The sequence below is a fragment of the Heterodontus francisci genome, chromosome 16 (genome assembly GCF_036365525.1).
Source record: "Heterodontus francisci isolate sHetFra1 chromosome 16, sHetFra1.hap1, whole genome shotgun sequence".
Taxonomy (NCBI): domain Eukaryota; kingdom Metazoa; phylum Chordata; class Chondrichthyes; order Heterodontiformes; family Heterodontidae; genus Heterodontus; species Heterodontus francisci.
In genome coordinates, this window is record NC_090386.1 from 29,638,393 (window position 1) to 29,654,298 (window position 15,906).

The 15,906-nt window shown below is 44.2% G+C and overlaps 1 protein-coding gene across 3 annotated transcripts in view; it reads right to left on the reverse strand.

Moving 5' to 3' along the window:
• Positions 1 to 15,906, reverse strand: part of nelfcd (negative elongation factor complex member C/D) — a 54,199-nt gene continuing 38,293 nt past the window's right edge. For all 3 annotated transcript variants that reach the window (XM_068048066.1, XM_068048064.1, XM_068048065.1), the window contains 7 exons: positions 15,456 to 15,590; positions 13,337 to 13,476; positions 12,876 to 12,990; positions 11,259 to 11,354; positions 10,054 to 10,194; positions 1,817 to 1,946; positions 1 to 418 (listed from right to left, as the gene is read on the reverse strand). In XM_068048066.1, coding sequence (XP_067904167.1) covers positions 384 to 418; positions 1,817 to 1,946; positions 10,054 to 10,194; positions 11,259 to 11,354; positions 12,876 to 12,990; positions 13,337 to 13,476; positions 15,456 to 15,590 — 792 coding nt within the window. In that variant the 3' untranslated portion in view covers positions 1 to 383. The remainder of the gene's footprint in view (positions 419 to 1,816; positions 1,947 to 10,053; positions 10,195 to 11,258; positions 11,355 to 12,875; positions 12,991 to 13,336; positions 13,477 to 15,455; positions 15,591 to 15,906) is intronic.

The following is a 15,906-nucleotide window of genomic DNA, read 5'->3' on the forward strand; positions in this document are numbered from 1 at the left end:
TTTTAAAAAAAAATCTATTTGGAAGTCGTCATTCCTGAAGACATGGCGGCCCCAATGTTTATTTTGACCACACCACGTACAAACAATGTATAATTTTCAGACTTAGTTACAGAAAAAAAGAAAACCACTGTTTCTATATTTCCCCTTTCGCCGTCAATTACGTAAAAATATATAAAATCTACCAATTATTTCCCTTGCAGACATGGTTCTCGCTCAGTAATTCTTGCGTCAGTTTTACAGTGGGGATGAGGGCCACAGATGCTCCGTGGGATATTTTGCCATATCCCATCACTCTTACTGCTCAGAATGTCTCTCTCACGTCCTCTTGTCTGGCTCAGGCTACTCTCTACTCCGGTCACCATTGCTGTGCCTTCTTCACGGTGCTAGTTCATCATGATGAAGTTGGATTTGCAGTGTGCTGGAAGTACACATTACACAGAACTTTTATTTGGTGTTTACAATCACTTAACGTTACCAATCCATTCCCTTCGCTGCTCCAACCAAAGAGAAAGAATCTGGTGATTTGGTCACAGGATCCTACCAATGCTGCTTTGACCCTGCCATTGGGAGGTGTGCACCCCTGCCTTTACCTCACTCATAATCCCTTGTATTGATTGGGTGAGATCAGCATTTCACCATGTGGAATATCACAAGAAAGAAGCCATGCCCCAACACTACCTGGTGGACTTAAAGAGTGTATCTCAAAGGCATTCCGATGGTAGACCACACAATTATACAACAGAGGAGGCCATTCAACCCATTGTGCCTGTTCTCCTATCTCTGAACATGAAATCTACAGTGGCATCTGACACACAGCAGGGTTGGGGGGTGTGGTGGTGCAGTTTATCTATTCACCACTGCTGAAAAGCGCACATGTGGATGCGTGCAAGGTCAGGACTTGGGCCCGGACAACCAGTCTGACTGCACTCACTGTCTAGACTCGATTTGGAGCAAGGCCAGCTGTCAGTGTGCGGGCAAGTGTCTCCCAGCAAGATCAGGAGAGATGGGATGAAAACAGGGGTGGCAGAAACTCACACTTTAACCTATTCCCCGCTGAATAAACAAAAACAACATATGGCTCCACAAGAAATGTTATCAATTGGAAGAGGAGCTGCTCAATTTGACTGAACAATACATCAAACACTAGGCTTTAGCTTAGATCTAAATGAGTAGGTACAATGATGCGTCTATGAATGACCTATTCACAGATAGCTTACTGGGAGTTAAGTACAACCAGGCAGAACTGACACTCTCCCTGAAGTGAGAGGGGATCATGGCTAGAAAATCAGCTGAACAAAAATAAACTTGCAATCAGTTGGTGCCTTCCATGACCTCAGGAAAGCCAATGTAATACTTTTTGAAGTGTGGTTATTGTCATAATGTAGGAAATACAGCACCCACAAGGCAAGCTCCCACAAACAGCAGTATGATAGTGGCCAAATAAACTGCTTATATTTTTTTTTAAAGTGATGTTTGTTGAGGGATATATATTGGCTGGGACACGAGGGAGAACTCCCTTGCTCTTCTTTGAAAGAATGCCATAGGAACCTTTATGTCCACAAAGGGCCGATGACGCCTCAGTTTAATGTCACATCTGAAAGAAGACACTTCTGACAACACAGCATTTCCTCAGTCCTGCACGGGAGTGTCAGGCTATATTTTAGGCTCAAGTAATAAACCTTCGATGAAACACCACAGCTAAACCTCTTTTAGCTGCGGATGGTCCTACAGTTCCAGCATTTTCTGTTTCTGTTACTTCAGATTTTCAGCACTCATGGTTTTTTCTCCCTCCCTATATAACCCGGCTGCTACTTACCGATGAACTCTGCCACAGCATCACATTCCCCCTCAGTTTTAATTGTGCCAACAATGCTGTCGTTCTCCAGGATCGGGAGGAAAAGGTGAACAAAGTCTGAGGTGTATGGTGGGGCAATGACATCCAGTACCTGCAAATACATAGTAGAATCCTAGAATGATACAGCACAGAAAGTGGTCACCCGCCCTATCACGCCCGTGCCCGCACTTTGGAAGAGATATTCAATTAGTTCCATTCCCCTGCACTTCCTCCATAGCTATGGTAAATGTTGCCCCTGCAAGTATTTATCCAATTCCCTTTTGAAAATTACTGCTGAATCTGCTTCCACTATCCTTTCAGGCAGTGCATTCTAGATCACAACAACTCGCTGTGTAAAAAAAAAAGTTTCCTCATGTCGCCTCTGGTTCTTTCGCCAATCACCTTAAACCTGTACCCTCTGACTACTGACTCTCCCGCCATTGTAAACAGTTTCTCATTATCTATTGCATCAAAATCATGAATGGTTTTGAACAGTTCTATCAAATCTCCTCATAATCTACTCAGTTCTAAGGAGAACAACCCCAAGTGAAGAAATGGCTGAAGACATTGGATGCCGCAAAGGCTATGGGCCCTGACAACATCCCAGCAGTAGATCTGAAGACCTTTGCTCTAGAACTAGCCGTACACTTAACCATGCTGTTCCAGCACAGCTACAACACAAGCATCAATCTGACAATGTGGAAAATTGCCCAGGCATGCCATATCCACAAAAAGCAGGACAAATCCAATCCAGCCAATTACCGCCCATCAGTCTACTCTCAATCAACAAAGTGGTGGAAGGTGTCGTCGATACTGCTATTAAGCAGCACTCAATCAGCAACAATCTGCTCACTGATGTGGTGTTTGGGTTCTGCCAGGGCTACTCAGCTCCTGACCTCATTACAACATTGGTCCAAACATGGACAAAACAAATGAATTCCAGAGGTGAGATAAGAGTGACTGCCATTGACATCAAGGCAGCATTTGATGCAGTGTGGCACCAAAGAGCCCCAGTAACATGGAATCAAGGGGAAACTTTCCACTAGCTCGAGTCATAACTAGCACAAAGGAAGCATAGTTGTGGTTGTTGGAGGCCAATCACCTCAGCCCCAGGACATTGCTGCAGGATTTTCTTAGGGTAGTGTCCTAGGTCCAACCACCTTCAGTTGCTTCATCAATGACCTTTCCTCCAACATAGGGTCAGAACTGGGGATGTTTGTTGATGATTGCACAGTGTTCAGTACCATTTGCAATTGCTCAGATACTGAAGCAGTCCGTGCCTTCATGCAGCAAGGCCTGGCCAACATTCAGGCTTGGGCTGCTGTGTGATAAGTAACATTGATGCGACACAAGTACCAGGCAAGGACCATCTCCAATAAGAGAGAATCTAACCATCTCTCCCTTTGACATTCAACTGCAATATCATTGCTGAATTCCCCAAACATTAACATCCTGGGGATTACCAGTGACTAGAAACTTAACTAGACCAGCCATATAAACACCATGCCTAGAACAGGAGGTCAGAAGCTGGGAATTCTGCAGCAAGTAACTTATCTCCTGACTCCCTAAAGCCTGTCCACTATCTACAAGGCACAAGTCAGGAGTGTAATGGAATACTCTCCGCTTGCCTGGATGAGTGCAGCTCCAGCAACACTCAAGAAGCTCAACACCATCCAAGACACCCCAACCACATTAAACATTCACTCCCTCCACCACTGGCACATAGTGGCAGCAGTGTGTTTCATCTACAAGATGGGCTGCAGCAACTCACCAAGGCTCCTTTGATAGCACCTTCCAAACCTATGACCTCACCACCGAGGAAAACAAGAGCAGCAGATGCATGGGAACACCACCACCTGCAAGTTCCCCTCCAAGCCACACACCATCCTGACTTGGAACTATATCACCGTTCCTTCACTGTTGCTCGGTCAAGATCCTGGAACTCCCTGCAAAACAGCACTGTGGATGTACCTACATCATATGAACAGCAGGGGTCAAGAAGACAGCTCACGACTGCCTTATCAAGGGCAATAAATGCTGGTTTTGCCAGCAATGCTCATATCCCAGGAACAAATAAAAAACAACCACTCTCTGCATGAAAAAGCTTTCATGTTGCCATTGCTTCTTTTGCCAATTACCTTTAATCTGAGCCCTCTTTTTTTTTATTTTAGAGATACAACACTGAAACAGGCCCTTCGGCCTACCAAGTCTGGTCCGACCATCAACCACCCATTTATACTAATCCTACATTAATCCCATTACCCTCTCACATCCCCACAATTCCCCTACCTATACTAGGGTCAATTTATAATGGCCAATTTACTTATCAACCTGCAAGTCTTTGGCTGTGGGAGGAAACCGGAGCACCCGGCGAAAACCCACGCGGTCACAGGGAGAACTTGCAAACTCCACACAGGCAGTACCCAGAATCGAACCCGGGTCGCTGGAGCTGTGAGGCGGTGGGTGCTAACCACTGCGCCACTGTGCTCTTGTTTTTGATTCTTTCACGAGTGGGAACAGTTTCTTCCTATCTACTCTGTTCAGATCCCTCATGAATTTGAATACCTCCATCAAATCTCCTCTCAGCCTTCTCTAGGGAAAAGAGTCCCAACTTCCTCAATCCATCTTTGTAAAAGAAGTTCCTCATCTCTGGAAACATTCTCGTGAATCCTTTCTGCACTCTCTCCAATGCCTCTGCATCTTACCTTAAATACGTCACCCAGAATGGGACACAATACTCCAGCTGAGGCCGAACTAGTGTCTTATACAAGTTCAACATAACCTCCTTGCTCTTGTACTCTATGCCCCTATTAATAAAGCCTGGAATACTCTCCACTTTAGTGACCGTGCTCTCAACCTGTCCTGCCATCTTCAATGACTTATGCACATAAACAGACAGGCCCTTCTGTTCCTACAACTCCTTTCGGGTTATACCCTTTATTTTATATTGTCTCTCCATGATCTTCCTATTGAAATGAATCACTTCGCATTTCTCCGCATTGAACTTCATCTGCCCATTTCATCAGCTTGTCTATGTCCTTTTGAAGTTCTATACTATCCTCCTCACAGTTCACGATGTTTCCAAGTTTTGTATCATTCATAAATTTTGAAATTGTGCCCTATACACCAAGATCTAAGTTGTTAATGTATATCAGGAAGAGCAAGGGTCCCAACACTGCTGCACAGAATCGTTACAGTGCAGAAGGAGGCAATTCGGACCATCATGTCCACACCGGCTCTCTGAAAGAGCAATGCCCTCAGTTCCATTCCCCCACCTTCTCCCCATAACCCTGCACATTCTTCTTTTTCATATAACTGTCTAATTCCCTTTTGAATGCTTCAATTGAACCTGCCTCGACCACATTCTCAGGCAGCGCATTCCAGACCTTAACCACTCGCGGTGTAAAAACATTTTTCCTCATGTCACTTTTGCTTCTCTTACCAAATACTTCAAGATCCTTTCACGAGTGGGAACAGTTTCTTTCTATCTACTCTGTCCAGACCCCTCATGATTTTGAATACCTCTATCAAATCTGGGGAACTCTACAAACCTTACTCCAGCCCGAAAAACATCCATTAACCACTACTCTCGGTTTCTTGTCACTCAGCCAATTTCGTATCCATGTGGCTACTGTCCTTTTTATTCCATGAGATACAACTTCGCTCACAAATCTCTTGCTTGACACTGTATCCAATTCCTTTTGGAAGTCCATGTACACCACATCAACAGCATTGCCCTCATCAACACTCTCGGTTATCCCTTCAAAAAACTCTAGCAAGTTAGTTAAACACAATTTTCCCTTAACAGATCCATGCTGGCTTTCCTTAATTAACCCACGTTTCTCTATCTGACTATTCACTTTGTCCCAAATTACTGTTTCGAGAAGTTTCTCTACCACCAAAGTTAAACTGACTGGCCTGTAGTTGCTGGACTTATCTTTACATCCTTTTTTGAACAAGGGTGTAACATTTGCAATTCTCCAGTCCTTTAGCACCACCCCAAGTCCAAGAAAGACTGGAAAATTATGGTCAGTACCTCCACAATTTCCATTCTCACTTCTCTCAGTATCCTTGGATGCATCTGCTCCGGCCCTGGTGCTTTATCAACTTTAAGTATAGACAGCCTATCTAATATGTTCTCATCAATTTTAAATCCTTCTAGTGTATTAATTACCTCCTCTTTCACCGTGGCCTAGGTAGCATCATTTTCCTTGCAAAGTATTCACTTACTAGCTCAACTATTCCCCATCTCCATGCGTAAATCCTCCTTTTGGTCCCTAATCGGCCTTACTCCACCTTTTAGCACCTTTTTATTATTTATATGCCTATAGTAGATTTTGGGATTCCCTTTTATATTAGCTGCCAGTCGCTTTTCTTCTCTTATTTGCTTTTTTATTTCCTCTCTGAACCTTCTATATTTAGCCTGGTTCTCCATTTTATTATCTACCTGGCATCTATCATAAGCACACTGTTTCTTCTTCATCACTATCTCTTTTGTCATGAGCTCTGGATTTGTCTGCCCTACCCTTCCCCTTCGAGACAACATACCTTGACTGGGTCTGAACTATCTCATCTTTGAAGGTAGCGCATTATTCAACTACCGTTCTTCCTGCCATTCTTTGATTCCAATTTATTCAGCCCAGATTCATTCTTACCCCATTGAAGTTGGCTTTCCCCCAGTTAATTATTCTTATTCTAGATTGTTCTTTGTCGTTTCCCATTGCCAACCTAAACCTTATGATACAATGATCACTGTCCCTTAAATGTTCGGCTGATATTTGATCCACATGGCCCACCTCATTCCCAGGAGCCAGGTCCAGCAGTGCCATGCCTCCTTTCTCATTGGATTGGAAACATACTGCTGCAGAAAAAAATCCTGAACACACTCTAGGAACTCCTGCCCCTCTCTACCCTTTACACTACTTCTATCCCAGCCTATATTCAGATAATTAAAATCCCTCAATATAATTATTCAATAATTCTTGCACTCGCCTGTAATTGCCTTGAAAATTTGTTCCTTTTCACTAGTTGGTGGTCTATAGACTACACCAAGTAATGTAACTGCACTTTTTTGTTCCTCAGCTCTAGCCAAATAGATTCTGTCCTTGACCCCTCTGAGATATCCTTTCTCTCAAGCACTGTAATGCTCTCCTTAATCAATACTGCCACTTCTCCCCCTTTTTTTAAACTTTCCTATCTTTTCTGAGCACCTTGTATCCAGGAATATTTAACACCCAGTCCTGCCCTTCTTTGAGCCAGGTCTCTGTTATAGCCACATCATATTCCCACATGTTAATCTGCACCTGTAACTCACCAACCTTATTAACTGCACTCACATACGTGCACATTAACGCTGATCTAGTCTTTATTACTTCCTCCCCTACTTTGCCCCACCTAATAACTCACTATTCCCAACTCCAGAGCTATTTATCTCTCCCAGTATTCTATGAACCTTGGTAACACTGTATAATACTGTCACCTTATTCCTCTTTTCTACTTCTATATCTGGTGCCCATCCCCTTGACAATTCTCCACGTTAAGTTTTATCTGCCATGTGTCTGCCCATTCCTCTAGTCTGTCGGTGTCCTCCTGAAGTCTGTTACTATCCTCTTCATTGTTTACTACATTTCCAAGTTTTGTGTCATCTACAAACATTGAGATTATGCCTTGTATATCCAAGCCAAGGCCACTTATATATATCAAAAAGAGCAGTTGTCGTAATACTGACCCCTGGAGGATACCAGCGTATGCTTCCCTCCATTTGAAAATCAACAATTCACAAATATTATAAAAGCAAAATACTGCAAATGCTGAAAATCTGAAACAAAACCAATAAGTGCTGGAAATATTCAGCAGGTCTGGCATCATCTGTGGAGAGAGAAGCAAAGTTAACGTTTCACGTCAGTGACCTTTCATCAGAACTGGCAAAGGTTAGAAATGTAAAAGGTTTTAAGCAAATAAAGTTGGGGTGGGGCAGAAGAGAACAAATGGAAAGGTGTTGATAGGACAGAGGGTCACAGAGAATAACTGACAAGGAGGTCATGGGCAAAGGCAAAGACAAAGAGTTTGTTAATGGTGTAGTGAATGACAAAGTGTTAGTGCAGAGAGGGTGTTAAAATGAAATCACGAAAGCCCTAGCCAAAAGCAAAAACATGAAAAAAAAAGTGGGCAGGCACATGGTTAAAAAAAGTGTAATGATGAAAGAAACTAAAATAAAATGAAATAAAAAGAAATAATAAAAAATACAAAGTAAAACTTAAAAAAAAGGGGGGTGCAGTCATGCTCAAATTATTTTTTAAATATTTTTATTTAGAGATACAGCACTGAAACAGGCCCTTCGTCACGCGGAGTCTGTGCCGACCAAGAACCACCCATTTATACTAACCCTGCAGTAATCCCATATTCCCTACCACCTACCTACACTAGGGGCAATTTACAATGGCCAATTTACCTATCACCTACAAGTCTTTGGTGGTAGGAGGAAACCGGAGCACCCGGCGAAAACCCACGCGGTCACAGGGAGAACTTGCACAGGCAGTACCCAGAATTGAACCCGGGTCCCTGGAGCTTGTGAGGCTGCGGTACTGAACTCAATGTTCAGTCCTAATTGGTGCCTAATTGGTAAATGAGGTGCTGTTCCTCGAGCTTGCATTGATGTTCACTGGAACACTGCAGCAATCCCAGGACAGAGATGTGGGCATGAGAGCAGGGTGTGTGTGTTGAAATGGCAAGTGACAGGAAGCTCGGGGTCATGCTTTTGGACTGAGCGGAGGTGTTCCGCAAAGCGGTCACCCAATCTGCGTTTGGTCTCCCCAATGTAGAGCAGACCGCATTGTGAGCAGTGAATACAGTATACTACATTGAAAGAAGTACAAGTAAATCGCTGCTTTACCTGAAAGGAGCGTTTGGGGACTTGGATAGTGAGGAGAGAGGAGGTAAAAGGACAGGTATTACACCTCCAACGAATGCATGGGAAGGTGCCGTGGGAAGGGGACGAGGTGTTTGGGATAATAGAGGAATGGACCAGGGTGTCGCAGAGGGAACAATCCCTTTGGAATACTGGGAGGGGAGGGGAAGATGCGTTTGGTACTGACATCACGCTGGATGTGGCGGAAATGGCGGAGATTGATCCTTTGGACATGGAGGCTGGTGGGGTGGAAAGTGAGGACAAGGGGAACCCTGTCACTGTTCTGGGAGGGAGGGGAAGGGGTGAGAGTAGAGGTGCGGGAAATGGGACGGACACAGTTGAGGACCCCGTCAACCACAGTGGGGGGGGGGGGTGGAATCCTCGGTTAAGGTAAAAGGAAGACATATGAGAAGCGTTGTGGTGGAAGGTTGCATCATCAGAGCAGATACGTCGGAGATGGAGAAACTGGAAGAATGGGATGGAGTCCTTACAGGAAGCAGGGTGTGAAGAAGTGTAGTCAAAGTAGCCGTGGGAGTCGATGGGCTTATAATGAACATTAGTAGATAGCCTACCCCCAGAGATAGAGACAGAGAGTTCGAGGAAGGGAAGGGTCGGAGATGGACCATGTAAAGGTGAGAGAAGGGTGGAAATTGGAAGCAAAGTTCACAAATATTCTCTGCTTTCTGACCCTTAGCCAATTTTGTATCCATGCTGCCACTATCCCTTTAATCCTATGGGCTTCAATTTTGCTATCAGATTAAAGGTTGGAACCTGGGGTTCCCACCCTGTAATGATACAGGGATGACATGCACAATCTTTTAAAATCCTGAATCTAGAAAGTAACATTTTGTATCAAATCACTGAGCTCCATTTCCAGTTCCTAATGCGAGACACTCTCTCAGAAAGCAACAAACCCCTGCATAATCCCACAAGGAGCTAAATGTCCATGCTTCCGTTCATCAGGGGAGCCAATCAGACAGGACTCCCAGTCCTGCCTGCTGTAAAGCGCCTGCCTTTGGACATTAGGTGAGCACAGGGTCAAGCCTAGCTGTGATCCGCCTAGGATGGGTCAGCCTGTTCCAATACTTGCCATCTGGGCTCAGTCATAAAAGTGGTCACTTGGGTGAGGTGGCGGAGGGCAGTTGGTGCCCACAGGACTGCGTCCCTCCCTGAGTCGGCACCTTTGGCACAGCAGGGGGAAACCTTCGGCCTCAAATATAGCACATGCCTGTAAACACAGATTCTGCTGCCTGCCCGATGCACTTGTGTGTTGAGCAACCAGCTACAGGAAATCAGCAAGCAAGTTGCTCACCTCTGTGACAAAGTATCTAATAAGTGAGATGTCTGTGTCCAGTTTCTCCAGACACTTCCGGATGTAGCTGACCACAGGTAGGACATAGCCACGGCTCAACAGGTGGACCATCCTGTCCAGCAGGGTCTTCTTCAACTCCAGCTAGCAGTAAACACAAAGAAAACATATTAAATGACGAGTGAACTCCCGCTCCCTCCGCCACCCCCCCCCCCAACCAATAACCCCCACCCCACTACTCAGATAGTCAGTTCAAAGTCAGAAATGAGGAAGTGAGGATCAGGAGAAAGCTGCAAGGTTCCAGGGTTGCTGCAGGATTAGAGGTACCAAGAGGGTGATCCAACCTGCCTGCCTTGTGCACTGAGTGGTGGGAAACTGGAAATAAAGCTTTAAGCAGCCCTTTCAGAAAAGGGAAAAGTTGATGTCAGTCTCTGACAGTACATGTAGATATAAGGCATTTCTTTATCGAGAGTGGACACAAAACCTAACCAGAGGGCCTCACCACACAATAGGCAATCAGCAGACCTGTGAAGTTGCACATTTATTCTGACTGTGCTTTGTAGAATCCTTAGCCCTCGACTCCAAACCGTTATAAAAAGGCAGCCCAAATATAGGGCTTGCCACTGGTGAGTCTTGCCTCACAGAATGGAAGAGAACTCCCTCACAGAGATCTAAGGAATAGAAAGTCTCCCCACACTGTTTGCGCCCCCTGGAATCAAGGTATACAGCATGGCATAATTACACAGGAGCGCCACCTGTCAAAATGTACCTAAAGCTCTACTAAAGATTACCCACACTGTACCAGAAAGAGTTTACCATTTAACACAAGCTACATCCGAACACCATACATGGGGTTCCCCCATTAGTGCCAACTGTGCTGAATTTCAAGGTAAATTCTTCCAATGGATTCATATCTTGTGAACATTGGGCGACAACTGACTAATGAAGGATCCTTAACAGATATAGAATCAAGCCAAAATCTTCTCTGTAATGACAAGACCCAGCCAAAATCCCGCTAAGGTGACCACACCATGCTTCCAATCTCCACCACTGTGGAACCTTCATCCTGTATGTGTGATTGGTCTTAAATCCCTGCCCCAGTAGTTCAAAAAAGCAAGCAAACAGACAATGCTTGGCACTTGTTTTGCATGATATGGCTGTTCCCTCTCCATAAGCTCTCTGTTGATCCCAGGCGACAGGAGGATTACCTGTTCCATGACATCAAGCTGGGAATGTTCAGTCTCAAACAGTTTTACAAGGAGCTGCAGTACCTGGGGATGGAGGAGTTGGTGGCAGGTACTGATCTGAAGAAAGACACAGAGCAAAGGGAAGACAATTAAAATCATAGTCCGAAACAAATTTTTAAAAAAACCTACAGCTCAGCTCCCTGGATGGTCAAGAGGTGATATACCAGTAAGTCTGTTAGCTGAACTCAGACAGAACAGTGGTAGGAACACTACAATTTGCCTCAGCACTTGGAGTTGGCTAACAAAAATATCAATCGTGGATCCCGTTCCTGATTGCTGTTTAGTCCTGGGACGTCTGGAGTGCTCCTGGCAATGACCCCTCTGGATTTTTCTCGTCGTGTGTGGCCCTTTGATTGCGCAATACCGTTAAATTTACATGCGCAGCATCTTAAAGAGGACAACTTGTGAGCAACCTGCATGGTACCTTCTGGATTGCTGCATGGCTGTGCATGTGCAGCTCACAGGGAACACTGGTTCCGAGTTTATATCACCTCCAGTCCCATCAGATCCAGAATATTCCTTGTTCCATCCAGTGCAGGTTCTATAACCTGCTGTGGAATCCATTTGGCAGCAACTTTACTTACAGTGGCAAACTGTGTGGGATATTTACAGGTGTCTGGTCTGCAATTGCTAGCTTATTGTTTTGTCTTTTAACTTTTCTTTATGTGAATCTTGTGCTAACTAAGGTGTGAGACATAATGCTGAAGAATAGAACATTTTTCATCCCAGGCAGCATAGAGCATTCCCAGGTTAGGTATAGCATGAATAAAACTGCCCCTGCTCCACTCCAATAATGTGCTTCAGCCACAAATATAGAACAGCACCTCCTGCTGTGTGTGCTGAAATGCACACCCATTCAGCAAGATTAATCTGTTTTTGATGTGCTGGTTGGGAAAATAAATGCAGCCAGCATTTTGGGAGAACTCCTCTGCTCATATTCCAATGGTGACATTGGATCTTTTACAACAACCTGAACAGGTAGGTGGTGTCTTGGTTGAACATTCCCCCCCCACAAAACAGGGTCTCTCCTGAGGGGGTGCTGCATTGTCTGGAGTGGGGTTTGAAGCCAGAATCTTCTGACTCAAAGGTCAGTGTGCTACCACTGAGCTAAGACTGACATAAAAAGATAAGGTAAAGTCAGGTTAGTACTTCAAAACGAATCACAGTACAGACATTAATGAAAGACATTTAAAATGGATATCAAAAACACCAGTACTGAAATGCCTGGAACTTTCTCGAGGGCTTTTGAGAGATTAACGGAGGATCACTTTGGGCTTTTTCAGGATTACGACGACAAGTGTTTTCAGTAATTGAACTCACCTGACAACCACACATTTAGCTTCTAAAAGAACAGCTATCAGAAACAGGAACCCAACTAATTTTTTCATCTTCCTGAGCCAGGGGCAGCAAGGCTGACAGTTACAAACCAACTTCTGGCCCCACCTAAGATTCGCTACCTCTGCCACAGAACCTCAGTTGCTAATTAGATATGTTCTTCACCATGGTGAGGAGCTCCTATCTTCTAATACAAACAAAAAAGAATCTAAATGGGATGAGGACTATATACAGCTCAGTTACCTCATCAAGTAGGGCCAGGTGAACAGGCGTATGGTCTGTCTGCAACTGAAAATAGCTGGGCTCCGACACAGTCCAGTCAACCCATTTCAGCACTCCCATTGCAACCACTGGGAACCTGATAATCAGAAAGAAATAGTCACCTGACACAATGTAAAATACACAGATATGCCTCCCACAGTTCATTGCACAGTAGTTGGTCGAGCATTCAGTGACCACCATTCTAAAACTTACCATCGCTACAATTTCAGTATCACGTCCCAGAGACTATGGGCATTTCCTAATATATGTGGCACTCACCGAATACATTGATAGAGGGTCCCAAACCCTTTGGTACTCACTGAATACATTGATAGAGGGTCCCAAACCCTTTGGTACTCACTGAATACATTGATAGAGGGTACCAAACCCTGTGGTACGCACAGAATACATTGATAGAGGGTCCCAAACCTTGTGGTACTCACCGAATACATTGATAGAGGGTCCCCAGTTCAGCAACCAGCTCTGAAGCCCCTTTGTTCTCATTGCAGCATAAATTGTGGACAGTTTCAATGGCCTTTGAGGTTGATTTCAGCTCATCTTTGTTGATGTTAAATCTTTTGTTCTGTCAGGAAAAACGGTAACTCTGGGTTACACAAATACAAAATACTGGAACATACTTAAAGCTCTTATACTCTGCACCCAAAATTCGTTTTAAATTTCCATGCCCGTCCATCAGAAGCTTTCTCTGCAAACATTTCTGTTTCACATGTTCCATCCTTAAATTACTGCCCCAGCACCCAAATGCAAAGAGCCTTCCAATTATCGGCCCATCAGTCTACTCTCAATCATCAGCAAAGTGAAGAAAGGAGTGCTCAACAGCGCTATCAAGCTGGCATTTACACACCAATCACCTGCGCACTGACGCTCAATTTGGGTTCTGACAGGATCACTCATTATAGTCTTGGTCCAAACATGGACAAAAGAGCTGAATTCCAGAGGAGAGGCGAAAGTGATTGCCTTTGACATCAAGGCAGCATTTGACCAATTGTAGCACTAAGGAGCCCTAGTAAAACAAAAGTCAATGGGGATCAGGGGGAAAACTCTCCACTGGCTGCAGCCATGCCTAGCAGAAAGGAAGATGGTTCTGGTTTCTGGAGGCCAAACATCTCAGCCCCAGAACATCACTGCAAGGGTTTTTCAGGGCAGCATCCTAGGCCCAGCTATGTTCTGCTGCTTTACAAATAACCTTCCCTCCATCATAAGTGGGTCCACTCTCCGATGATTGCACAACACTCAGTTCCATTCACAATTCCTTAGATAATGAAGGAGTCCCTGCCCGCTAGCAGCAACAGCCAGAAAACATTCAGGCTTGGGCTGATAAGTGACAAGTAACATTCGTGCCACACATATGCCAGACAATTACCATCTCCAACAAGAGTGTCCAAAAACCTCCCCTTGACATTCAACAGCATTACCTTCACCTTTGAAGTAGGCAGTTTATTGTCTGAACTGAAAAGCAGCATCTCTGACAACGCAGCATTCCCTCAGTTCTGCACTGAGGTGCCAGCCGAGGCTACGTGCACAAGACCAGGAATGGAGCTTGAAACCTTGACTGTCTGACTCAAAGGTGGGAGTGTTCCAAATTGACATTCAAAATGTCACCATTTTTGGATAGTACAACTTACATTTTCTTTCAAAATGTCTGTAGTTTCTTATGTAAATTAGTGGATCTCCTACAGATTAGTCATGGGTAGTCTGGAACACCATGGTGATGTTTAGCTGCTACCTCAGACTCCAATGCTGTTGTAAATTGCCCTCAAGTCAATTAAAACTCAGTAAATTGCTTGTAAAGTTTTAGACTCTTGGTCAATGACTGGATTCCTTTTTTAAGACTGTTTTGCATCTGCATTAAGTTTGATGTTTGGACTGTGATGGGTGGTGCTAGACAAAGTACATAAGTATATAAAATGTAGGCAATCCTGCAGCTGATCACACTGTGCCCTACACAATCTCCTAGGATGTTCTTTCTGCACAGCTCTATGCTCTGCTACAGCATTTTCAATCTTAACATGGGTTGGCTACATCCCTAAATCAAAGGCCTTTATTCATGTTTTGCCTTGTTTGATTGTTTCTGTTTGAGTACAAGAGATGAGGTAAATTGGGATTTGGCGATGCCTAGCTAGGGTTTCAATAGTTTGTAGATTGTAGGAAGAAGGGCGGTCAGGAGTTTGCCAGTTTTAAAATCTGGGCAAGGAATGAAGATGAGTGCGAGACCATGCAATGGGCTATAATTTCAACATTGGGGAGTGCTTGGGACTGAAGAAGCAAGCAGAAAAAATTCAAAGGAGAATTAACCATAATAGAGTCAACAAAATAGGAAGAGACGAGTAAGGTTATGATAGAGAGAGATTACAGGATACAATAAGAAATTGATTATTCTATAACCAGCTTTTACTTTCATCTTGGGCATGAATGAGAAGAGAGGCATTGCCTGAACACTGCTAAATTACAGTCTGTGCACTATCATATGATCAATATCATAGTGTGCACTGACGACTATCAATCCCACTGATATTACTCCATCTGAAATACACAGCTGACCTTTTTCCATGACTCCACCACGCTGGCCGCATAGGCCAGGATGTAGATGTACTTGTGTTTATGCTCAGGATTGATTTTAGAGCCTGGTTTGAAGAGGGATTGCATGAAAAGATCAAGGAAGGCAGGAACTCTGATCTGGAACGAGAAGCAAAGGGTCAGAGTTAGATTTGGATACACCCAGGTATAAAAGCACAAATTTACAATATACATAACAGGGAGCAGATGAATAATCTCGGGGAGTAGAAAACAGGAGGAATACCAGCCTCTATTGTGACACTGGTTTTCAAACTGGGTCAGAGAGATTTGTGTGTGTGAAATGCAAACCAACTCCTATTTCTTTAAGCATAGCTCTTCCAATGGTACAGAGTGTGGTATTTAGTCACATTTTTCCAGGTTCCAGACCTGGTTTATGCTGAGTTAAGTGAGCTCAATTAAAGAGATACAATTGGTC